Source organism: Myotis lucifugus, unplaced genomic scaffold (assembly GCF_000147115.1).
Source record: "Myotis lucifugus unplaced genomic scaffold, Myoluc2.0 scaffold_57, whole genome shotgun sequence".
Classification (NCBI taxonomy): Eukaryota; Metazoa; Chordata; class Mammalia; order Chiroptera; family Vespertilionidae; genus Myotis; species Myotis lucifugus.
Genome location: NW_005871105.1, coordinates 6016331 through 6043892, shown reverse-complemented (window position 1 = coordinate 6043892; position 27562 = coordinate 6016331). Strand labels below are relative to the sequence as shown.

The following is a 27562-nucleotide window of genomic DNA, read 5'->3' as shown; positions in this document are numbered from 1 at the left end:
CAAGGAAGGAGATAGAATTTCAGGAACATGTAGAATGACTAGTCAACTGGGTTTGCTCAGGACTGTTAATCACCCTAAATCCAGTTGCTAATGAAGCTCCTGAATGCACAAGAAGACAGCAATTCTGACCCATTACTTCCCATGCTATCCTGGCAGTAAGTTATGGGAAGCCTATCAGGTAGTCGTAATATTTTGTCAGAAGATAAATCCATTCCACTTTTGTGACATGGTTTCTCAAACTTAGTTCCTGATGAAGTACCACAGGGACCCTGAAGCTTTTAAGACATAAGTTTGTATCAAAGAAAGTGTGGGCACCACATGACTATCTCATTCCAATTCAGATCTCAGACTTGTAATTAAGTGGCCAAACATTTTCTCATTTGGTTTTGACCACTGCTTTATCATCTTTTCAGAATTCATCCTCCTTTTAAAAAAAATACATTTTTATTGATTTCAGAGAGGAAGGGAGAGGGAGAGAGAGATAGAAACATCAATGATGAGAAAGAATCATTGATTGGCTGCCTCCTGCACACCCGCTACTGGGGATTGAGTTTGCAACCTGGGCATGTGCCCTTGACCAGAAACGAACCCGGGGCCCTATAGTCCACAGGCCAATGCTCTACCCACTGAATCAAACTGGCTAGGGCAGAATTCATCCTCCTTTAATAACATTTCTCTAATGTGTTAATTTGTAAGCAATACAGACTTTCCTAGATTTGTGAAATAAGCACACTGCTGAAATAAATCCATGAACAACTATTGAATCACTGATATGGAACTTTCCCGTATCTCACAGTATAATTTCTCTTAAAATTGATTTTCATTGTAACCTACATAGTATATTAGGACTAAATCAACCTAAATGTGGCATGTGACTAATAGGATGGCTAGGATGACATGAAATTACGGCAAATATTATTTGTAAAATATAGAAATTTAAAAGAGAAAATTTACCCACAATTTTATGATGAAGAAATCAATAAAGTATGGAAAAGGAATAAGAAAAGGAAAGATGAAAGACTGAAAGACATTGGATAGTGAGAGGTAAAAGTAATGCTTTGCATTTATAAAGTTGCTGATAAGAAGCAGATCAAATTTAAGAGGTGGAGAGACTGAAAATCAATAAGGAAAGTAGAGCAATGCAGACATTTCAGAATAAAAAAAAGGACATAAAGAAACTCAAAATATCCTTGGACCTATTTCAGTCCTTGACTTTGGAGTCATATTTGCAATTAGTATTAACCAAAATAATCATGTGACAAAGAGCTGACTCATTTAAGTATAATAAAATATAATATTGTATTCAGAGAAGTTCAGAGAAGGTTATAAGTGATAATCATATGAGGGTAAAATGATGTAGCCTTGACTCTCAGGGTTACTGCTTGAGAGGAATTTAAGAATGTGTGGGAATCAGGACAAAGATCAGAAGAATGAATGGCAGAGTCTGGACAAACACAGCCATGATGCCACACAGACAGGAATAGGCAAGAAAATAATGAGGATTAGGAATCATATACTGAGTTGTGTAGAAGAATGTGTGGGTTGAGAATAGTAGAGTTGAACATTCTATTCATAGGATTGGTACAAGCAAAAGGTACAGAAGGAATATTACAGATGGCTCTTCTTCTACTGTGTAAACACTATTTAGCTTAAGTATGTTTGCGCATACTGTTAGTCTTTTTCACTGAAGTATAACAAGCTAAACAATATATTATCCCTATATTATAGCTGTCATTATAAATCATCTTTACATCCTTCCTTTGAGAATGCCTTGTTATTATTTGAAAATGCTAACCCATTCTACCATTATTATAACTATAACTGTGTTTAGAAGTTCCTATAAAGAGAAAGTTGCCAACAAAGATCTATTTCTTAGAAAATGTTTTTATCATGGGCCTTTCGTTTCCTGGGAGCTGCAGCGGTGAAGGTGAGCGGGCAGTCCTGGCATTTTCGGAGCCAGAGGCCTACCTGAGCCACCAGTAGAAGGTGTCATGACTTAATAAGCAAGCTCTGTGCCACCTGGAGTCGTGGTGCGTCCACAGGGACAAATAGCAGTACTTTGCTTGCTTGATGAGAGCTTGGTTTGAAGACCATAGGAATGAAAAGGATATGGTGAAGGCCACCCAGCTGCCAAGGGAGGCGGAGGATGAATTCTGGCCCCATCAACCATCCTCAGCCATTCATCTTCCCTGACTCTCCTGGGGGCGCCTCCTATGAGAGATGCGAGTGCTACAAGGTCCCTGAGTGGTGCTTAGATGACTGGCATCCTTCTGAGAGGGCAATGATCCTGATTAGTTTGCCAAGAGACAGCACAGGAAGAAACTGCAGAGGGAGAGGTAGAGCTGGGAGCGAGAGGTTAAGCAGCAGCTCCAGAAGGAAACCCCCCTCCCCCTCCTCCTCCCACCCCTGGAAACCATGGTTGATGGTCCCTACATTGAAGCTTTGCCCCCTACCCCACCACCCCCCCCTCCCGGCCGGCAGAGAGGAAGAAGGTGATTTGCCCCCACTGTGGTGGCATATTGTGACCAAACCCCGGGAACAGCACACACACACACACACACACACACACACACACACACAGACAGAGAGAGAGAGAGAGAGAGAGAGAGAGAGAGAGAGAGAAGAACCTCACCAGTTCAGCTTACAAGTGATATACGTTACAGAAAATATACACACTTGCCCTAATAAAAATAACAAGGTATGTCTGATGTGTTCTGTCTGAGGAGTAACATGATGCCAGGTGACTGTGCCACTGTCTTACCATGTTTCTTATCAGTTGTGCATGTGAAGAAAAGTATGTGAAGAAAAGTGTGTGAAATGTAAATATATATATATATATATACACACACATATATATGTAATTATATACATAAAATTGATTGTGACTGAAAAGATATCCCAAAATACAAGATATATTATGATTTAAAAGAGGAAGTTGGTAACCTTCTGTTCAATAATTTCTTTCTTTCTGAAACAACTTATTTAATACACTTTACTATTTTATTCTGAAACAAATTCATAATTATCGAATTAAATATAAGAAATGGAATTGTGCATGGTTCCCTGAACAATAGTCTATGCAGAGAACTTCAACTTAAATCTCACAGTAATAAAGGAAAACCTAATTATTGGTGATCTGTTGTAGCCAATAATCCTCACCACCACCTTAAATGTATTAGTATTTTTATCCCATGATGTTTCCAGGCATTCTCATGGATCAAGTGATATTATGCTTTGATATATATGCTTTATAAAGCAAGCACATTAAATAGTACATACACATAAGCAGATACTGCCCACTGATGCCTAATAGTTGATGTGGGATATACGTTCCCTGTGTAGGCTAGTGTGTTGGTAGACTAAATAGTATCACATTGACTCTAGAGATCACAGTTTTAACTGGGGAGTAAGTAAACTTAGCAGGATTTAGTTCATTTTTGCACATCACTGTGAATTAGCCTGAGGAAAAAAATATTCTCAATGAGCAGAAGAAATTGAATTAAGAAGAAAATAAATAATACCACCTTTATTGTTTTCAAGATAATTTCTTAAACATTATCTCATTTAGTTCATAATTACAAAATAGTTTATTATACAGCTGAGTGTAAGATTTACGGATTGTTACTCCCTGACTGTGAATATTTTACCTTATATTTCTGAAGTTGCATGTAGGGAATACATAGACCATTAAGAAAAAAAATTCTTCAACTTAATATATCTTTAGAGACTGTTCAAGTTCTTGTATTCTGCTTACTTGCTCACGAACAGGAATACTCACCAATTTATAAGGCACATTTCAGGAATAAAGCAAAATAAAATAAAGGGCATGATAACTGATTGTTTAGGGTTTACTGTTACCAAAGCTTGATTGACATCTGTGGATAAGACCTAGTGTTCCAATGACTTTGTCATTATCTAGAGGAATTGAGAATGGTTATAAAGTTAAGCATGTGCCCATTTTAGAAGTACCAATGAATCTTGATTATTTCTTACTAATTAGGGATACATCCAGTTGGGGTTCTAAAATTAGTTTGTGGAACACAGTTTATATGCTTTGTGGTACTCAATTGTGCCAAAAAATATCCTTTCCTGTTTCTATTTACCATCTTCATTGTGTTATTTCAGAAACTTCCTCACTGGAAAAACCTCCTGTTCACAATTGTGATTGGGTTCTTCCCATATTTTTGTGAATATTTATATGAACTATTCTGATGTTACAGAAAGACCAGTCACATTTATTTCATGTATTGGGTGATGACCTTTGGACAAGTATGTCGGTGTACCCCAGTACCCAGGAAAACTAGAGTAGGTGCAGTGTGTGCAATATTTGAAGCTAAGCAGCAAAGCTATTGAACCATCACAAGAGATAGGGAAGAAGCCGAGTGCTGTCCTTCTGGCCCTTTCCTTCACAGGCAGAAAAGTAGTTTTGTCCTAGGAAGAAAATTGTTGTACAGTCTGGCCATGGAACTAGGCATGAGAAGACTCAAGTTTTTCAGTTCCGGTTCTAAACCACCATACTCTTTAGTGTGGAAATATAGTAGACACAGGAGAGAAACACAGATTCAGTGTTTGATGGCAGGCTAGTAATGTGATTGGCTGGATCCTGAGGAACTGTAAGTGAAATGACTCTCAGGCCCAGAAAGGAGCTGATGGAACAACCAGAGCTGTGGTACCATTTTTAGTATGATAGCATCGTCTTCCTGATCAGACACTATGTGTTTCTGAGCAATTCAGGGCAACAGAGAGATTCGTAGTTTAAAAAAAGGGAAGACACTAATATTTCTGGTGAAAATTTTGAAAATTGCACCCACCTCACATCTAAGGAGACAAAATTTCCAGAAGTAGGTCATGTTTATGGTAATCCTTTAAAAAAGCAATTAATTTCTATTCTTAGCCAGCATTAAGGACTAGAGTAGTGGTCTTTAAGCATCTCTAGTCCCATATGTTCTGAAAGAATTTTTAAAAATTCACTTGCAAACTGTGTACATTTGAAATTTTTTCATCCTTAGTTTAAGTGTCTGCAAAGTGGCAATTTATTTTGGCATATTATAAATATTAATACTTTTCAAGAGATATTAGTTAATCTTTTAAATATATCTAATGAAATTTGAATGCCACTGTGATTTAAAATTCACCTTATTTCATTTAAAGACACATGTATATATTCTTTTAGAATAATCATAAATTTTATAGAGTTCCTTTTCTTTTTGAACTTGTATTTCCATTCCACTACTTCCAGTTTTTCCTAATGTAATGTTTATTTGTTTGAAAGTTTTATACCAATCATTCTTTGCAACAAATACACACACACACACACACACACACACATACACACACACACACACTCTAGAGGCCCGGTGCACGAAATTCGTGCATGGTGGGGGAGTCCCCTCAGCCCAGCCTGTACCCTCTCCAATCTGGGTTCCCTGGCTCCTAACTGCTCACCTGCCTCCTGCCTGGTCACCCCTAACTGCCCCCCTCCCCCCGCTGGCCTGGTTGCCCCCAACTGCTCTCCGCTGTTAGCCTGGTCGCCTCTAACTGCCCCCCCACCCCGCTGGCCTGGTCATCCCTCACTGTCCCCTCTGTCGGACTGGTTGCCCCCAACTGCCTCCCCCCCGCCCCCCGCGAGCCAGGTTGCCTCCAACTGCTCCCCCTGCTGGCCTGTTCGCCCCCACTGCCCCACCCCCCTTGCCGGCCTGGTCGTCCCATGCAGCCTGCTTGTTCAGTCGTTTGGTCGACCCTCACTAACCCTCCTGCCGGCCTTGTCGCCCCACATAGCCTGCTGTTTGTTGTCCGTCTGGTTGTTTCGGTCGTGATGGCCCCTGGCTTTTTCTATGTTAAGATGTATAGATATATATATATATATGTATATATATATATATGTATACACATATACACATATACACACACTGAGTGGCCAGCTTGTTATGACCGGCCAGATTATTATGACCGGCCAGATTATTATGACCACCCCATCAGTACAATGAAGTGAATTAGTTAATAATAATAATAATAATAATAATAATAATAATAAAACCTTGAGAGTATTTGCTTAGGAAGTTTTTAATATTCAGTATTTTTGGAAGTGTCAATGAAGTACTGATGGGGTGGTCATAATAATCTGGCCGGTCATAATAATCTGGCCACTCAGTGTATATATATGTGTGTGTGTGTGTTAAATTAAAGATGTATAAATTAAATTAAAGATGTATAAACTTAAGTATGAGTTTTCTTTCCTAGTCCATAAAATATTTGTTAAATTTGTTTAAAATGTATTCTTTTTTTGACATTTAAAATATTTTTCAGCTTTATTGTGGTATAATTGAAAAATAAAATTGTATTTAAAGTGTACCTCATGGCGATCTGATATAAAGATAGATTGCAAAATTAATAGTTAACTAACACGTCCATCACCTCACATATTTATCTTTTTTTTGGTGAGAAAATAAAAATATGTTTCACACAATTGATCAAAACAAAATAGTCTTCCACAAATGTTGACCAAAATCATTAGGTATAAAAATAAAATGTTTTTGAAATGCATTACTTGTTAGTACTACACTGAGTCAGAGTTCAGCATGAATTCTATTCTTTTTGCTTGTTTGTTTTTAGGCTTAAGCACAGGAAAATGTTGTTATAGAGAACTATTAGAGACATTTTTTTTACAATGCTGTCACATACCTCCTGCAACTTCTAATTTGTATGCCACAATTTACATAATTATCTAAACAATATTTCAAAGAGTATACCAACTGATAGATCTATTAGGTGTTTTTTTTCTCCAATTTTAACAAAAAGCAAAGAATTGAAAATTGCCCAATTTGCAATAGCAATTTCTTGGAAATAGACTAAAATCACTACCAGGACATAATCAACAACCAATAATTACATTCTTAACTCTTTCTCTTAAAGACACCTAGATTAATCTGATTTATATAAAACGTGCTGGGAATATTAAAATGTTATTTAATTTCAATATATTTGTTGACATAGTATTTTTGTAAATTTTTACAAAATCATGTGCTTTGAGTGTATTTTTACCAAACTGTACAGTTGCAGATAGGGCTAATTTTGTTTATAAAAATGGCAAAACCAATAACTTACAAATTATTTTTCACTGTGAAACAAATCAACCAAATCAAACTTATTTTGTTTTTTGAGAAATCTGTCTTAATTTTTTTGATTCAAATAGCCACATGGCAACCACATCACTCCAGGATGCAGCAAAATAGCTGGGTATCAGCTCATGCCATTTCCTCACTTAACCCTTTAAAATGCTGCAAGTTCACAACATCAATGTATTATTTACTGCTCTAATAGCAATATCCTAAGCTACATGAAAATCGGGACCCGAATATTTGATAATCCAATCTTTGTGAATAAGCATTTCCAGATTGAAGAAGGAGTCAAGCGGAATGTGAGCACTAAGGCCATTCCCTCTCATCCATACCACACACATCAGCTACATCTAAAGAAATACTCATGTACCGTTCCCAACTACAACCCCAAATCCACTTGGATAAAGGCATTCCAAGTCTTGAAAATTTCTTAGCAAGTCTCAGCAAGCTGAACGGCAAATATTTATCAGTAACTGGAAATAACTGGAAATATCAGTGACTCCATCCATTTGAAGATACACATTTTATCTTTAAAATTTTTTTTACCACAGTCTGTTGAACAAGGATTTCCACAATTTTATAACAACTACAAGGTACACATTTTTCTGAATAGGGAATAGATATCACTGAAGGATGAACTTGGCAGTGAATCTGTGGACAGCACCAGGTATTGGAACCTATTCTAAAGTCTTCTATGACTTCCCTGCTAATTCATATATGGTTTCTAAGCCAAGTTTAATATCTGTGGGAAATAGTTATCTTATTTACATTTTTATCAATATCCTCTGCTCATCTCCTAAAACTGCTAATAATCAATCTGATTAGCCCTAGCTGGTTTGGCTCAATGGATAGAGCGTTGGCCTGCGGACCGAAGGGTCCCAGGTTTGATTCTGGCCAAGGGCACATGCCTGGGTTGTAGGCTCCATCCCCAGTAGGGGATGTGCAGGAGGCAGCCAATCAATTATTTTCTGTCATCATTGATGCATGTCTCTCTCTCTCCCTCTCCTTTCCTCTTTAAAATCAATAAAATATATTTAAATAATCAATCTGATTAAACAATAAGAACGTAGAAGTGTGTCAGAAGTTAAAGAAATCAAGGAAGTAAAGGGAAACACTTCCAGCAATTTTGGTTGGAGAAGTTTATATTAAATGTAGAGGTATTGGTCCTGAGAAGGTAGCTAGAGAAAAGAGGGACTGGACATTTGTTTTTGTTTCTGTTTTCTAATAAATTATTTGGAATCTTAACATATATTTTAAAATATAAAGCAACTTCCATTATTGTAATAAATGTTTTTCGTGAAAGCTTCATTTACTTACATTTCTTTGTAAAACACCCTCCCTTTTCATTGTGTTGGTTACAGGAAGTGAGGTCTAATGTGTGCATACCAAATATGAGGCACAAACAACTCCATTCCCCTCACTCATAGCAGACATAGCTAATCAATCATGTCATGCGTTGCCACCAACGAGCTAGAATTTGGGGGGCTTTAGGGATCCATTACGCATCAGCTAGTGCTGGCATACAGGTTGAGACGTTTCCTATTGTTGGTGGCAGAGAAAAACCTAGGTCAGGATGTCCATCCTCCCTATTTACCAGCTTAGAAATCTTGGGGAAGGCTTTTCACCTGTTCTGCTGCCCTCACGGGACTGTTGCACGTTAAAGGATTCAATTCCTGTGAACATGTTTTGTAAACCACGCTGTTGCAGTCACACATTTGAAGAAATCGGCTTAATTTTTGTAGGGTGCACACCACCATCCTTCTAGTCGGTTTCCTTCCTGGCTCTCCCCATACATATTTATTTGATCTATTTTATAAGTGTGGGTTGTTTTTATTTTTGGTTTTATTGAAGCTGTGCACACCTGCACCCCTTTTGAATGTGACGTCTGATACTAACTAGAAGACAATGCTGCTGGAGGAGGAGAGAGCTCCCAGTCTCACACCTGGCTTGTCATTACGGTGCCTGGCAGTGCTTTCTGCTCCGCTGGAAGCTGTGTGATTAATAACCCCTCTTCCCAATTATGCGGATAACTCCTCTTCCTTTGGCTGTAGACAAGAAATATCTTATGTATGTGCAATGCAAATTGTGGGCTTTGTGAATGCTAATTTCAAAATCAGCTAGGAGTTGATTGGCAGAAAACCGAACAACGGGGTGACAGGCGTGCCAGGGGTCAGAAATCTGTGAAAGAAAGGCTTAGTGAAGGTGGAGAAAAGGCACTGGAGAGATGTGGAGTTAATCAAGAGCAATCGCTGGAAGAGCAGCAGTCTATGAAAGCAGATCTAAGCCAGACATCCTGGAAGAGACAGCAGGTTCAAAGGCTGGTGAAAACAATGAGAAGAGTGTGAGTTTAGCTGACTTTACAAAAAGCAGGCTGGAACTCAGAAGCCAAGATTATGCCACAAAAATGCACGAACTGTATTTTCTGTCTATCACATCCTTGAAAAGTGCACCTGGTTTGAATCCTTAGCAACCTCACCCCATTTTTGACTGTGACATCCTCAAAGTCAGGGATCCTGTCATTTGTTTTCCTGGATGCTGGCAGAGGCCAAGCACTCAGGCAGTGTTCACGGGGCTGGCCTGAACTGAACAGTAGGTTGTCAGGGGCATGATTTGGGTAACACAAATCACTTTGTTTCTTCATCATGACAGCAGAGTGATCAGAATGAATACAGGAAAATGTAGTTGGAATCCATTCACTAGGTCAAGATAAGCCCCATTTTGATTTTCATTCTAAAACGAATGAAGATCTGCTAAATTTTCTGCACAACAGATACGGTCAGCCCAAGGCTGACTAGACAAAAGCAAGCCCAAAGACAGAAAGGTTGTTGAAACTTCTCCAAGCAATTGGCTTGGGTACACTGTTACTAAATTACTCTCAGGTGATCCACAGTTGGCATTGCAAAAGAAGATGCCCCCTGGACAGAAGAAGAGGTGGAAAGGGGAGAGGTAAAAATGCCACATCCTGTGATAGCTTGTGCAAATGACTTCTCTCCACTCTGTTGGGGGCAATGTAGACAGAATTCAGAGCCAGTAGCTTGAAATATCAGTTATATCTGCTCTGAGGGCCACTCCATCCATCGTCTTTGTACTGTAGCCACTTTGCCTGTACAGATGGTTTTTACTTAGGGTAAAAATACTTTTTCTTTAGGCAGTATGTCAACCTCAACATATGCTCCCATGTCCAAATGTATTTTTTAGAAAATTACACATCTGCCAAAATTTTACGTGGGGTTTAATAAATCTGTGAACTATACATACACACATTATTTCAACTAACTCTCTAAAATATAACTATCCATGCATATAAACTCTATCTTTATAGCATCCTTGACACATAAATGGAAGCTTTCCAAAATGCTTGGGTACAGAACAAAAGGAAGTGCCAGTTGAAGGGATATTTTATGTACAACCTCTCTCCCTCACGTTTATGAAGGTGTTTTATCTGTCTCCTGAAACCAGAAATATTTTACTTATCCCATGTGAAAATGAATACTTCATCTGAATGGATTTTAAGTAATGAAATGACTACTTCCATCCCATCAAATCTAACTAATCTTTATTTCAAGATAATCAAAATGAACAGTGTTAGAGTTCAAACATTCTAGAAAGGTTTGTTTATTAAGAAGTGTCTCAGGTTGGACTTTTCCAGGGAATTCACTCAACACGTGAGCTAAGAACATAATTCAAAATGTGGAAATGATTTATGCTGGTTTCTAAGTATTTATAGTTCTCCCTTCTTCCTGGCCATTTTGTGACTGGGTGGGACTGTGGGACGGGTTCTGGACAATGAACTGTGAGCAATGAGCTTCTCCTCCCACAGAGGAGCATTTTCTGGCTCCAGATCTAGCTTGCTCTCTGGCATGGCAACCCATGATGACTCATGGCGGCTGCTCCACCGCCTCCTTTCCTTAGTGACAGTAATGGTAGAACCTCCTGCTGACTCAGAAGAATACACTTTTGTGGCTTTCAGTCATAACAGATTTGGAAAGTGCTTACTAGCACAGCATACTTAGCCTATTATAATAAATATATAATAACGCATATATAAGTGAAAATATATGTGTATTGTATATATCTGTATATACTTCACTTAAAAAATCTATTAAGTGAATATATTAGTTATATATATATATGTATATATATCTATCTTTGTTAGTTATATAATTGAATACACACATGCTCACATAGCTTTTTTAAATTCCAAAAGAATTTTATGTAAACTAATTGATACCATTCTACCCAGAACTCTGTCTTGTTAATTAAGAATTGTGAGATAACATCATTCCCAAAGTAATTAACTGAAAAAAAAGGTAAAAAGCATATCCTACTTGCATTATTTGTTATTAACAATTTTAAGACTATGCACATTAATTGCAGATCTACATGGAATCAGAGAAAAATATATGTGGACCGGCACCTATAGATATGTAATAAATAAATAGAGACATGTATAATACAGTTGACTTAATTTTATAAATCCCACAAATTATTCATTTAGCCTTAGTAAAAGTTTTTCCTGAGAAAAGTGTATGTTATTTATCTTATTTATCTCTTTGCCATAGTGATACAATATAAAATAATATGTTTTATGTAACATAGGTATGTGTTATGCAAATATGTTCTACAAATACACAATAGAAAGGACTTAGGAGAGTTCTTTACCAGTATAATACTGTGCAAAAAGAGGGCATAATTGTCCGAGAACTAGAATTCAATTCAAAGAAAAGCTGAATTGTTTTGAAAGTGGGGGAGGGATAAAAGATGATGGATGGTACTTGGGGGAAATCTAGGAAGAAGATAGGGCAAATGGAGAAGGCATTTCGGGACTAAGAGTACACACAGAAAGAAGCCCAGGCTGACAGGAAGAACACCTACTGAAATCTTATACATTTGGGTGTTGCAGCACGTTCCTAGCGAAAACTCTCTGATCTTCCCTTCAGAATCTTTGCAAGTCTACCAAAAGCCAAATAATCAAACCTAAACTGGCTGGATTTCTTATGTAGAATGCTGAAGATGCCAACATCTTTGTAATCATTGCTGAAAAGAATCAGCATACTCAGTCCAGGGCAAGGCTTAACCTCAAAATCCCTATTAAAAGTGGCATTAATTAGGAAAAAACAAATAGCCATGTGTTACCTGCGTAGTCCATTTGCCGTGCACTGAGATTGCACAGAAATAAAACAATTCCGGAAGCACTAAAAAGAGTGGTTGTCTGTCAACACTTACTGCGAGGACAATCTGGAGGGAACTATGAGCCACTTCTATGTACTGGTACTCCAGAACACACCCCGAGACCGTGATGTAGCGGTGGTCTTCTGGGGCCCAGTCTGGGGCGGGTGTCACTGATGTCACCATACATCCTGGTCCATTCTCCATCCACCAAGATCGGTGCATTGAAATATTAAAAGTCAGGATAAGGTCTGTTTCCTGCAAGAAGGCAATTTATAAGGATGAGAATTACTTCATAAATGCTAGTTAGCTTATTCGGACTGACTTGTTTTGAGTTTCCCATTTGGAAATGTGGGTTCCCCCCCCATCCTTACTTACTGTATTTTATAGGTAGAAAAGAAACATCTAAAGTAAAACTATCAGTTCTCCCTGAAAATGATGTACCTATGAATTCTACTTATGACAGTTTACCTGACTACACTATAAAAAAATTATTAGTAAAATTATCAGTGGCTTGCATTAATTGTAAACCTGAAGAGTTCTTACTTCTTATGACTTGTATTTCAAAGGTTGTAATTTTAACTCTTTTGTTAAGTGAAGATCATCTTCTTTTATTTACTTTTTTAAAGATCATCTTATTTTAAATGTATTTTCCTCTCCATCAGAATATTCACCTTTTGCCCATTTTAAATATTAAAGTTGTACTTCAATTTAGCAAAAGTTAATATAACGTTGTCACTAATACTAACATTTGTAAGACCTTTACTTAATAAAACATAATACTACCTTTTTTCCCTTTCCATTCCTACTATTTTTTTCAGGGTCTTTTCAATCTTGTCTACTTGTACTATACAATTAGTCAAAACATTTCTTAAGAAATATCATTAGCAAACTCTTGCAGGGTGGAGAAAATAAGTCAACAGCTCATTAGACAAAGTTCAGCATGTACATGTTTAGCTGTAAATGCAATAAAAGGCATAGAGAGCTTATAATCACATATACAAACATGGACCAATGTCTTCTAGGAAGAAAATGGGGAAAAGGAATGCATCAAATACAACTTACTACTCAACAAGTCAAAAAATTCTTAATAAAATGTAAATGCATATCTTCAACCTGCAATCATTAACTAGATGATATAATCTTATATTCTCATTTACTTCTTGTAGACATTTAAACAAGTCTGCGTGTATGTGCATGTTGTGAACCCTGAGGACTAAGAAGGGCTCCTAGTGGCTACCTAGGCTTAAATAAAAACAAAAACATAAAGCAGAACCTAGCAGCCATTTCTGCACAGGTGTCCCTCAGGCAAACCACACTCCAGGGAGCAGCTCTGCACCTCTGCACCACCAGACTGCCTTCCTCTGGGCCACCAAACTGCCTGCCTGCACTGTGCTTCTGTCACTGGAACCAGCCCTTATAAAGTAGCTACTATAGTCCTATTTCAACCAATAGGACTGAGGCTTTCCCCATTCAATCAGCAGTTCTGACCTATAGGAGCAGCTCTATTCTGACCAATCAGGGATCAGGAGCAGGGATTTCTGTCTATATAACCCAGTTCTCCTCTAGGTAGGAGAGCACACTTTCCATGGAACAATGAAGATTGTGTTTCTTGGCTGGACCACTATAGAGCTGTTCCAGGGCAGTGATGGTTCACAGCTGCTCTGTATTACCATGAGCTGTTTGCACTGCATAGAGTTTCCTTCTTCACTACATCCCAAACTGGGAGTTCCTGTTGGTATTGAGTTGGCACCAATGACTATCAGCTAACAAGGTGTATATTATTTTAACCACAAAATATAAATTCTTGGTTGTAAAACAGACAATAAAAAGGTCTCCTGGAAGCCTCCTATTAAATTCAACAGGAATTCCTGAGTGTGATCTGCTCCATGCATAACCAATACATTATTTAATTCTCACATATTTATAATTTTGATTTCAAAATAGTAAGGGCTTTTGAGACAAAAAACTAACCTCGGTACTACAAAACAAGGCAGAAAACCACAAGCCAAATCTTGTATATTCTGGGTGGATTTTTATCGAAAAACACACAAAATGGGCTCAGAATGGTAAGATTTGAAAACTTTCATATCTTAAGAAAACTTTCATAATTATTTGTTCAGATTAGAATAGTGACAAAAATGTTGTGTCAATATTTTTATTCATCTCTCTTAGTAAGCATTCAAAAAGTTCAGATTAAAGGACCCCAGTTTTGGTCATGTCATTTTTCAAAATAACAGGGTCTGATGTGTGACATGAAAGTTGTTATTAGCACTGAAATGTGGTTCCTGCAAAGGGCTATGTGTATTCAGGTCAACACAAGAAGCCTAATTGCTCAACAAATAATAAGCATTTGATTAAAAAAAATTGACAAGTAAATGAGAAAATGATACTAATAGCACCTCAGAATTTCAATAAAAAGCTAAAATTTACTTTCACGGGTTATGGCATTTGAAGAAGAGCATACATGCATACATCTGTTCTGATAGTAAGCAGTGGAGGCTGTATTGCAGAGTTTAGAAGGTGGATGGTGAGAGTGAGAAGTTTTGAGTTGCCAGTTTTAAAAATCTGAAATATTTTCTTAGATTTCTGGAATAGTCTACTACTTAGCTATTCTTTTGGAATAATACTGTTGAAAATTGATACAGTCCCATTTTTAGGCTCCTTAGTTACTATCTAAAAGGCTAAAAACTGCACTTCTATGTAAATGGAAATTAGGTTATAGTTATCATCATAGTTACTAACAAATTTAATTATTCATATGCCACATGCAAAACACTCTACCAGGTCATAATGATGTAAACAGATAGAAAATGCTATCACTAATATCACAGGCTTATTGTCTTTTTGGGGGACGAGGTACAAAGAGAAAATGTAACTATACGAGAAAGCGTTGGTTCAATACGCAATGAGGGGTGTGGGCAATCTGTGCACAGGTCCTTGGAGAGTGAGATGCCTGTGAACTCGGGTGAGACAGCCCCTAGAAGTGGGAACTCTGGCTGGGGCCAGAAAGAAGGGCCAGGCTTGGACAGGCCATCACCCTGGGGAGGGGAAACATTTTAAGTAGAATGGACCAGATAGTAAAAATTGTAGAGCTAAGACTACTTATATTTTTATGGACCTGTAAGTAGCCTTTATTTTATGAGATGAGAGTTTGGAAGAAGGAGGAGTGTAAAATAGCTTTGGAAAGATAAGCTGGGGTTAGACTGGGAGAGACCTAAACGTTAAATCAAACATCCTAGCTTAGTGAAGGATGTTTGATCAGCGACAGGACGCTGGCACCGTCAACCATGAACCACGAGTAATTACAATAGACATAATCGGGTCTCCTGTAGCACTGCAGGGGACAGTGGGGGAAACGTGCTGAGTCCAGTGCAGGTGCTGAATTAAACAACAGTCATTATGGCGGTGATGACACAAGTGCTGTAAGACCCAAAGGCTTGACCTCCGTCACCCAGACTCTTCTGCTGAGTTCTATAATGGTCCAGGGAAGCTCGGACCAGGACCACTGCTTTCAACACTCTCAGAGTAGGAATGGGAACAAGTCAGCATTCACCTTACCTTAAAACATACATCTGGCGATGACGTTAGAGGAATGAATGCCAAGCAAGCGCATTTAATTGAAAGAAGCAACTTTTAACAACAAAAATACTCTGGGAGGTTGAAATACTTACATCAATAAAACGTATATTTGGTTATCAGGACTGAGAATAAATAGTTAGGAAACTCTCTGATTGAATGATATTCTGTAATCAGCTGAGGAGGCAGGAGTTCGGATAGTGAGGAAGGCTGTATTTGACACCAAAAAAATCACTTTTTTTTTCAAAAAATTCTTATTTATTTACAATCCATATACACTGGGTTAAAGTTTAAAATATCATCAGAAAGCAGTGTGTTATATCTCATTGCTAATATCTACATGTAGATATTAATTCATAGGAAACCCTGAAAAATTCTTAAAAAGCATCATCATTCTTGGCTTATTTCTTGCTGGTGAACTTAATATTCTAACCCTAAATACAGCTGGTTTATTTTTTTCTATCAATACATTCATAGATCTATGCAAACCTGCTTAGACATATAAAAACCCCAATGCTAAATTTGTCCTGGTATCATATGAATCAGTGAAAGCAAATCATGTTGTTCAAGATGCAGAAAGAAGGAGCTGAGAAAATATGGTTTTAAAAAGATAAGCAAAATCACAAATACACTTTAACAAGTTGGATAAATGTTACATATATAGGAATGTAGCCCAGAACATAAAGAAGTTCATATCTACCAACTCTAAAATCCAAAGATGCGAGTCATGCTACGATATGATGAACTTATGAGAAGTAGATGGACCATAAAATATACATTTGTGCCCTCCTTTCTTCTAGAATATTCAACTGTGGGTAACCGAGATTTGGCTGATCATGGGTCATAAACTCAGTATGACACCATCACTAATATTGATTCCAGTGTCTGGTTTCTGTCGTTAGTTATTCAAGAAAAGATTTAAGAAAATATTTCTGTGACCATGGTGAACATTACAACCATTGCTCTAAAATCAGATGAGAAAAGTCCGATGGTATGTAGATTTCTAAAAGCTAGAGTTCTTAAACCAAAATGTGACTTTTCCCATTAGGTAGAAAAGGTTCACTAAAAATTTAATGTTAACCATTTAAAGTTCATTGACACTATGTTTTCATTGTTTCTAGCCTGAAATGGGTTTCTCTGGTCTGTGTTCCCCCAAAAGGCCAGTATTACACTTTTCTAAATCTTATCCTGACTGCCTTCTGAGTTGAGACAAATGTTCCATATTATCACACAATTTGGTCTGCACTGTCTGCATCCAGAACATTGTTGCTGAAGTCGCTTTCTTATGAAATTCTCCCCAATACCCCCTATTAACATCCTGTATATCTCTCTGCATTAGAATTAATACTTTGGTCTACTCCTTCTAAGAAGCTTTTCCTGATGAACCCCATTCCTTTTTTAACATTACAATGTATACCTAGTACTTCAAGAGCAATATTATCTTGGTCAATTGCTTTCTTTTTATGGGTAAAGGAGTATGTTAAGCCCCAATATAGTCACCTTTTTTTGCTCAAGAAATGTATATTAACTCTTGGCTGTGAAGAAAGCCTGCATCTGGAATATTTTAAAAAAAAAGTTGTTTTAAGATGATCCTTGCAATGATCTAAAAGAGAGAAAAGAAAAGCAGGAAGGAAGGGACGAAGAGTGGATAAAAGGAAAGGAAGGAAAGGAAAAGAAAAAAAAAGAATTCAATAAAGAAGCCTCCATGCTATATTCAAGTTAATTGAACCTCCAGGCTCAAAAGTCCTTTTTTTATTTTCTTTTCCTTTTTTTTTTCTTTTTACTCCTAATGTTAGGACCCATCTGCTGAGTGGGATCTAAGTTTGGCAAAATGAGTCCGCTCTCCTCTCTTTCACACCCTCACAAGCAGATGCTCGAGGCAGAATTTTCTCAGCTGGTTACAATGATGAAAGATCAACTTCTCACTGACTTTATCGTTTTCCCTGTACGAAAAGCTCCTCAGGCAGCTTTTCCTGCTGATTTCTCACCTTCCCGTTTGTTCCCTCCCTGCAGGTATGTTTTCCATCTTGTGAGTGTTCCTTTCCTGTCTTAGAGCTTTGAAAAGTGATCTGCATTCACTCGAGGGAGTTAGGGAGGCAAAGAACATGTTAGCTCTTTCAAGAGATGTTACGGCCATTTTAGCACGCACCAGAAGCCCACCCTGTCATTTGTTTTCTAAGCACATTTATGTGGGTTTTTAATTGCCATGGAGGCACAGAGGTTCAGATGATATTGAAGGCTTGGAGAAAATGAAGGAACACTGCCATGTCCTCCCGAATAGTTCCACACCTTTACTACCGGTCATTAACTCACCTACATATGCAACCCACCTCTGGTACTGATGTCACTTCAGAAACTATGATTTAGACAGCATCGGTGCTTGTCGCCAAGGATTTTTTTAACTTGTCAACGGAATTGAATTGGGAGCCCAATTTAATTTGAATCCATAGTTCAAAATGTATATTGGTTTAATTCGTTACGAGAGATGCTAATAAAGTTTTATGTCCATTCTTCACTCATTCTCTGGGAGAGAACATTCCATGGAGAAATGACCAAAAAATGGTAGCAAGACAGAGATGAGCCAAGTGTTAATGTTACTGATGGACTTCATAGTCATTTTTTAGTTATTGAGAATGGCCACAACTGGGTATGAAGTGAAATGCTAATTAACAAGAAATTTCTCTGTAAAATCTTTATAAGTCTTTAATTTTGAATAAGTTCAGTTTTGCAGCTTATTGATAAATTTGAGGCAATCTATATTACAAAAAAAGGAAATAAAGTTTGTGTATTCATTGCCTAGTAAATGCTACAATAACATTTAGAAGTAGGGATCACTATGCTTATTTAATAGAAAAAATAAGGCTGAGCATGGATATATATCTGCAAAAGTTATTTTTATTAAGGATGAAGCTAGGTTTCAAACTTATTTTTTTCTGACTCATGCTTTCCTACTGGACCTTGTTGCCTTTTACAGAAATTGTCTTGGCCATCCAATCAATCATTGCAAAATACCATATTTAGTCTTCTTTATGAGAATGTACTGAAATAAAAAAAAATGGTGAACACAGAATTCATACAATTTATTTCAAAAATTTCCAGATGCAGTTCAGAAACCTACTCAACATTATAAAAGACCTTGACATGTCCTCTTAGGTGGTTTGCCAACACTAATACAAAATTCATTGCACCCTGCAGTTACAATAGTGTTGTCTCTGCCATGCGTTTGGATGAAGAAGCTTTTAAAGATATTTTAGTTGTACTTTATTCTCATGAGAGAATTTTTTGTAAGTGGTAAGATTTGTCTCCTGTCTTATTTTTATCCTGGCAAGTACATAGATCAATACTGCTTAGAATTTGTGGAGACAAATATAAATAAACCTGTAAGTCTAAATACAACACCTTTAAGAATATGTATCTATTTCATTTGGATTGTTTCCAAAGAGCTCTTTGTAGCTTTTGCTACACACAAGGCCAAGAGGCGACTGGAGGTCACTGTCTAGAAGAAAACATTAATAAACAGAAAAATAGTCATCATCAAAGTGGTCATCCATAGCCATAAGCCAAGGAGCCACTTGAATTTATACCATATGTGTTAGCATATCCAATACGAGATTGGAAATCACATAGAGAAAAACATGGTGGTATGATTTTAAATTATAGGTAGAGTATGTGAAGCTACTTCAATAAAGGAATAATACAGTAAACAGCTCTTTTCTGCAGTGAACATAGGAATTGTGTGGCATATAACCTTCTCATATACCAAAGAGACCGTACAGACTTCTGTCAGACTGTTTGGTTTGGTGTGTAGCAGACACTGATAAAATTGCATCCTGTGTCCAGGGTGGTTATGGGGTTTAAAAACCATGTCATATGAGGAGCCATGAGAGAATTTTGGTTGAATTGTCTGTAAAAGGAAAGAATCAGAAGGATCCTCATAATTGCCTTGAAATATTTAAAGAAGCACCCAAATCCAGAGGAACCAGACTCATTATTTACAGTTAACCCCAGAAAGGCAGGCACAGATTCAAGCTGATGAATTTATCTGGAAGGTAAGGCAGACCAAACGATTAGAAGTGCTCTCAAACGGAATGGGTGGTATTCTGAATAATGAATGCCTACAGCTAGGTGGTCATTTGAGAGTGAAGACTACACTCAAAACTTGTACAGTCTCTTCCCTCAATATGGCTAGTTTATGTTAATAGTCTGCCTCCATTGACCACTCATTTTATCTATTACATACTATGCTGTATTTGACAATGATTATATATAAATTCTCAGCATCAGGACACTTAGAGAATTGCTTTTGAAGTATCAAAGTCATTTTAACTCTCTTGTGAAAAGGAGCAATTTTAATAAATTTCCACCAATCACTGTTTATTCACAGCTAGAGCCAAGGGAAGAACCTGAATTTACACATTGAATCTGAAAAGATGCCAACAAAAATTCAAGCAATTTAAGAATTTAATCTAGTTAGAGTATTAAAAGTTACTTACTGTTACAGAGTATGGCTACATAATTTTTAGTAACTTTGTACCCATCATGCATCTCTCAATGATGAGAATACACTGAGAAATGTATTCCTAGGCAATTTCACCCTTGTGTGAACAACAGAGTGTACTTGAACCAACCCCGAAGGTATACCCTACTACACACCCAGGCTGTCTGGTATAGCCTATTGCCCCTAGGCTACAAGCCTCTATAGCACATTACTGTACGAAACAACAAGAGATTAAATTGAGTACAAGAGAAAATGATGCAATCAAGAGGTGAAGTAAACACGAGATGTACTATGAGGATGCTGCCAGCATAACACACATACTGTTTAACAGCAAACTTTTTTGTAAGTAGAAAAAGTACACTCTAAAATAAGAATAAAAGGTATCACATAGTTAATAAATAAATCAGTAACATAGTCCTTTTGTATCATTATCAAGCATAATGCACTGTACTTAATTTTATGTGCCATCCTATATAATAAAAGCATAATATGCTAAGTGTCCAGTTGTCCGGTCGTCCATTCAACCAATCAAAGTATAATATGCTAATGATATGCTAAGGCTGCTCAACCACTCTCTATGATTTGCACTGACCACCAGGGGGCAGACAGTTGACTGGTTGACCAGTCGCTATGACGTGCACTGACCACCAGGGGCAGATGTTTTGACTGGTAGATTAGCTTGCTGTTGGGGTCCGGCCGATCAGGACTGAGTGAGACAGGCCGGACATGCCCTGGAGCCCTCCCACGGTCCCTCCCCAGCTTGCCAATCTCCCACGTCCCTCCCTGGCCCTGATTGTGCACCGGTGGGGTCCCTCGGCCTGGCCTGTGTCCTCTGCAATCTGGGCTGAGGGACCCCCCACCTGAGTGCACGGATTTCGTGCACCAGGCCTCTAGTACTTCTATATGACTGGTAGCACAAGGGGTTTGGTCACAGCAGCATCAGCGTAAACACTTAAGTACTACAGTTTGCCATGACATTACAACAGATACAGTGTCACTAGGTGATAGGAAGCTTTCATCTCCATGATAATATTATGGGACCACCATTGCATATTTGGCCAGTTGTTGACTAGAATATGGCTCTGTAGCACCTGGCTTTAGTTTAAAAAATTCAGTCACAAAAGAACTGAAAGTTATTGTAGATCCCAAGGCTAACTAAATTCAAACCTGACGTTCGACTCCTTCCACTCTAAAATGCAGTTATTCATTTTCCCTGGTGGTACATTGCCACTTAGCATGGAACGAAGCTTTAGTTTTTATTAACTGTATAATTTGATTTCTCCCTGGTTGAGTCCGTGTTAATCATTCTCCATAAAGAGAAATGTATGTGCCTGTCTGAGATTACTGAGAATAAAAGGGAAGAGTAAAAAATATTTCATGTTCAGGAAAATTTCGAAAGAGCTCACGTAATGCATTGCAATCACTTTTATTTTCAGGTCTAAATTATCCAGGTAATTATGCAATTTCTCTGCTCTGCTTACCAGTGGAAACTGAGATAGTAGGGCTGGTGGGAAAAGTAAAACTCTGTGAAAGAGAAGACTTGAGCTCATGACCACGGGCATCATTCTCCATACAGCTTTCTCATTCTGTAGTGCAGAGGAGATAATGACCATCCCTTTACAGGTAATTGAGTACCTGAGAAGTATAATGGGAATTGTTTCCTTGAATGAGGATGAATTTGGTCTTCGTGGTAAAGCTCTGTGAGATACGGACATAAAGAGATTTCTGATCATTTGTAATAATTAGCCATTTTCATCTGAAGAATCCTACCTTTAGCTGGGGATGAGCACATGGCTGGGAACCTTTTCATATCACTTTAAGACACTTCCCTCTCTAGCAAAGGATAGTCTTGACATGCTTTCATGGTAATAGTGGCCAGACCCTATGATCTGGCTACTCCACTTTGTTACTTTGTCCATAGCACTTCCTCCCACTGCCTATCCTGACCTCTGCCTAAGTGTAGGAAGCCTACATTCACCTGTGTGTATTTCTAAACACAACACTGGTTTACCCACCTTGCTCTAAACCTCCGTCTCTCCATTCTAACCCAACACTTCAGACTCTACATGAAACTGCAGTAACTATGTGAAACCTTCCTATGCTAGCCATATTCCTCCTGTAACTTCCTGCCAGCATGATTTGAATTCAGAACCTGGGCCTTACAGTACCTGACTGCTTTCCAAGACATAAGGCACATCAACAGAGAACCTAGAGTCTAAATATACTCACTAATTACTGGCATATGTATCCCTTGGATATGACAAGTGTCTAGTATAGCTTTCGAACTGACATTTATTGAGTCAATAGGATGCATGTACTTATAATGAATGTACGGTCTGTCTCTTTATAACTTGGTTTAACCTTTCTTTTTTGACTAAAACGGATTTCTGGAAAGTACATCATGTTGTTTCAATATCCTATGTTGAAAAAGGTTTTGATGTTTATCAGATTTAAACCATAAACAAAGAAGCTAAAGGAAATGAATAAGAAACTTGTGTTCAATTAGATTAATGATCACAGTAGGTATTGCTTTGCTTCTCTTAAACCCCGGGGTACTTATTTTCTTCCACAAAATGTAAACAGAAAACAATATTTCTCCTGTGTACCTGGGTAAATTATTCCTTCCCATGGGCCACAATAAATTTAAAAAATCATGATACACTGTTTGTTGGGGGGCATAATTTGAGATAGGAAATAGAATTGAATATGATATTTGGAGCTAGGCTGAGAGAAATCATTTCAGAGCCTTTTACAGGCAAAAGATAAACTGCCTTATCAGTGTCTGACGCAAACACCTGAAATTTCAACAGTTAGTTTTGGGGACAAAAGTCCTTTGAAAGTGGGAGGACTGTTCTGGTTGACTTCTGGTCCTCTCCCCTCTGCATAGCTCTGGGGCTGACTTCTTAGACTCAATAGATTAGGAGAAAAAGAAAAAGTACTTATTTCCCACTCTTCAGGTTTTTAGAGATGAAAAACAATTTTTATTTTGTTTCTCCTCGGGGAAAAGGATGGGAAAGATATATCTCCCATGTCTTTTTCTATCTCTTAGCCCCACCACCTCCATGAAGAGCAACTTATTTGAGGGATAAGTTTGGAAATGGGAGTGAGCCTGCTCAGCTCAGCCAGAACTCTCCTCTTATTTGGAGACAGCTTATCCGCAGAATGCACACAATCTTTGTAACTCCATGGGGTGAAATCACAGGCTCAAGTTATATCTTCTTTGTAGTGATACTCACATAGATATTTGCTAAAGATATGTTCATATGGATATTTAACAAAGATATAGTTATATATTGATGGTTATCATTCATAAAAATATGCAGCTCAACTGAATGTATGCCTGGAAGCTGAATGATACTGGACTGGAGGATGGGGCATGGAGACCAGAGGCCCAAGGGACGTACTGGAGAGAAGTCAGTGTTATCCACAGGGCCCTACGTACCCCGAGTCCGCTTTTGAGGAATAGAGTCAGTGACCCAAAATTTTCCTACACAGCTAATTGGATAATGAATGTAAACTTTATACAGACAAAGATCAATAGAACCAGTTAGGTTGAATATAATACATTCAGATAAAATTAGTTGCATATCATTAAAGTATTCTTACCTAAGTCATTTCAGGTATTCTAAATATGTCTTCATTTTAAACCTGAAATGGGAGCTTGAAAGGGCCTATTTAATGAAAATTAACCAAGATTCTAGTCCTTCAAGACAATGAAGGCCATCACTGTGAAGGATAAAATATAAATAAGACATGATTTAGCCTTCAAAGACTGTACAATCTGATAAACTGTCAAACAACATGTGTAATTACATCATAAGGTAAAACATGGCTATAACCTTAAAAAAGATAAAAAACACTTTTGAAGTAAAGGTCACATCTGCTTGAGTTATCATGAAAGCTTAACAGTAGAGTGGATATTTTAAGAAGGCCTTAAAGAACAAAGAAAATTTAAGTAGGGAGAGATTTAAGAGGGAAATGTGGGCAAAGGTAAAAAGTGAACAACACAATTTAGAAAGAACATACTTAAGAAATGATGAGTTGGTCTATGATACTACAGTGGTTTGCTTTCATACATGTGTGTTTATATGTGAATGGGTATCAGTAGGTGAGTTTGTGTCAGCATAAGTGTATAAGTGTGTGTGTGTGAACAAGCATGAGTATGTAAAGGTGCATGAGCATGAATGTGTACACTGTAAATGTGTGTGAGTGAGGGTGTGCATGTGAGTGTATGTGAGTGTGAGTATGTGAGTGTGTGTATGTACATGCTCCAGGACAATCACTGTGGGGGAAGGGAAGTAGCAAGTAGAGTGTGCTATAGGCAATTTGAGAACCATGGGGCACTAAAGCAAACAGCTAAGATTACTGAGTACCTTGGGATCAATGGAGCATCTTTTTGAGTGTGATATCCACAAATACTCAGACTTTTGAGTTCATACAATCTAGGAAGCCAGCTTGGATGACTGAGGATGTAGAGTTGCATTATATAAGAAAAAGCAATGGGTGTAAACTAACATATGTTGACACTTTACAGAAATGATCTCGTTTCATTCTCACTATGCTCCTTTGGAGAGGATATCTTACACAGAGAAAACTGATGCTGGGTGATTAAGTGACTTGCTAAAGAACAACTAGGACCTGGACTGAACTCATAATTTGTCTTACTCCAAATCTCATGGTTTCTCCCATGAGAATTTGGAGTAATCACTGATTTCTAAATTTTAATTATTTGCATAATCTTCCTTGGTTTGACTTATTACCACTGTACTAGTTTCTTAGTATGGTTCTTGTAATTTATAACTTTATTTTGAAAAGGAAATTAATATTACTATTTGATGTGCTGGTTATGTTTTTCTAATACAAATTAAAAATTCTTATATAACATGGCATCCTCAGCTAGTACATTAGGTACTTTTTGTAATAAAAAAGTGCCCTCCAAATACCCCTCCTGCTCCCCCAAAGCCCAGCTTAGCTCTAATTTAAAGACACAGGGCTTGGTGAACAAAACTAAGATTTATTTCAGCCTCCACTTACCTCTTCAGGAAGATGCCTTGGGCAGGGCATAACCTGCAGAGTGTTATGTGGTGGCCCTGCGTATACCTATTAAACTGTAAAAAGACAAAAAACCTTGCCTGGCTATGTACCTCATTATACAGTCTAGCAGGCTTTTGGAAATACGGCATTTCACAGAATAAGAGGGGGGCTGTCAGTTGTCTTGATATCTGTGAATTCCTCTTTAGCCTACAACTTACAGATGGAAGGCATTTAATGAGGCATGAGTCATTTCACAGAATGGATTTCCTGGATGTTTAATGCATCTTTAAATGCGTGTTAAATAGATGGATTTACACACTTGGATATGTAAATTCTACTTCTTTGGTTCACGAATCTCCATAAAGTTGATGATAACAGCACAGGTATCCTAGGACTGCCCCTGGATAGAGTTATATCTTGACTCCACGATTCATTTATGTCTATTTTTCAGAAGTTTCAAAATTTCATCAATTCAGAGCTGATCTCAGGTTCCTACAAACTCAGGAGAGAGCTTTTTGAATGGGACTTTGGAATCTGGCCTTTCACCCCTGCTTTCAACTTGTAATACCCCATTCACTGTATTCCTACTTAGTTCAGATCCTGGCAATTACTTCCTCTTTAGATATTCATGCAAGAAGCAAAGAATATTCTTTTTTTCCATTTTCAAGTGGTAACACACATTAAGTAAATTGAGTTATTTTTTTTTAAAGAAAACAATGTATTCTAGCAGAAAGAGTAGGGAAAAAGACACACTTTGAATCTGGCATTCCATAGTTTCTAACTGTGTAACCTTAGCCAAGTTAATTAACCTTTCTGCCTTATTCTTTAAAATGTAGATAATACTCTTAAGTTTTTCTGTGAGACCAAAAAAACATAAAGCCTCTGAAGCACAAAGTAAGTTTTCAATGAAAATACTTTCTTTCCTCCTTTCATAGTAACTTTAAGTTGTAAAAAGTGAGAAAAAGCTATTCAAGATTTTTGAAAAATATTTCTGCTGTACCACTGGTTCATATCCAGCTATTTGGTATTATCAAACTAACCAGTTATTTCCTTCTTGCTATCATTTCAAGAAAGCACTTCTCACCAGATAATAGAACAAAACCAAAGGACTGTCATTCCATGTTCCTGATTTATAAGATCGAACATTTTCCTTCCTGGGTCAGGAGGGTCACAACCTTATGGAAGAGCAGCACCTGCTCTGGCACCTAGCTCCCTGCGGTGACAGAGAAGGAAACTCTACTTTAGAAACTGACATGCAGTCAAGTGTCCCTTCCAACTGCTGCCTCTGCGGTTTAAACATTAGATTTTTAAGAGAAGATATGTCCCAGGGAAAGAAAGAAATTATACTCAACTAGGGCTTTGCAATTTATGGTTAGCTCTCTGATCATTGTAGGTAGTGCGTAAGTGGAATGAAGGAAACTCTAGTGTCAGGAAGATAGAGGAGGCAAACACAAATCAATATTGTGGAGGATGCTCAAGGAAATGACTTTTCTGCCTACTTGGTATTTTTGATATACGAATGATGCATCTTAGGGATTGGATTTTCTTAGTTTAGAACAAAATAAATATAGAAAAACTGGACTGAGAAAGCTGTAAGTTAAGATGGAAAATTTTAAGACATTAAGCATTACAAATGAGCCACTTCCGTCTATTTAAAACAACGAACAAGCAGATCCTATGATGGACTTTATTTTTTTTTTTTGTAAATAACATAACCATTTGCTCTAGTGATATTTTCAGATCCAAACCTCTCATCTTAACAAACACATACTACAAATAGACTCAAAATCCTTGAGGATAACACATGGCCAGAATTACAGGTCTTATCTTAAAAAGTATAATTCTGTTCCCTGCTTTTGGGAAAGTACAGGAAATAAATACTATTCCAGATATAATTTATAAGGCTTCCTTAGAATTGGAATTCTGGAAAAAAAAATGGAGGTATGCCTGTGAAAATATCTTTTACTAAATTATTATTCTTTCACTTCAAACCATCCCACTATCTCATGAAAGGATAAGAAAATTGGTATTTAAGCATTAGAACTGCACTCACTTAATTTTCATCTTCTCTGATTTGTGTAATTTTTTACAGTGTTAAAAGCACAAAAAACCCCTGCAGAAGTTATATTACTTTTAAATAGCAGGACCAGATGGAAGTCCCAAA

The 27562-nt window shown here is 37.5% G+C and overlaps 1 protein-coding gene and 1 pseudogene across 1 annotated transcript in view; one reads left to right on the top strand and one right to left on the bottom strand.

The window, feature by feature from the left end:
- NKAIN2 (sodium/potassium transporting ATPase interacting 2) overlaps window positions 1-27562 on the bottom strand; it is a 391888-nt gene that overhangs the window by 116541 nt on the left and 247785 nt on the right. The window contains exon 4 of the mRNA XM_023754204.1: window positions 12345-12545. Coding sequence (XP_023609972.1) covers window positions 12345-12545 — 201 coding nt within the window. The remainder of the gene's footprint in view (window positions 1-12344; window positions 12546-27562) is intronic.
- On the top strand, window positions 1891-9463 carry LOC102435938 (annotated as a pseudogene).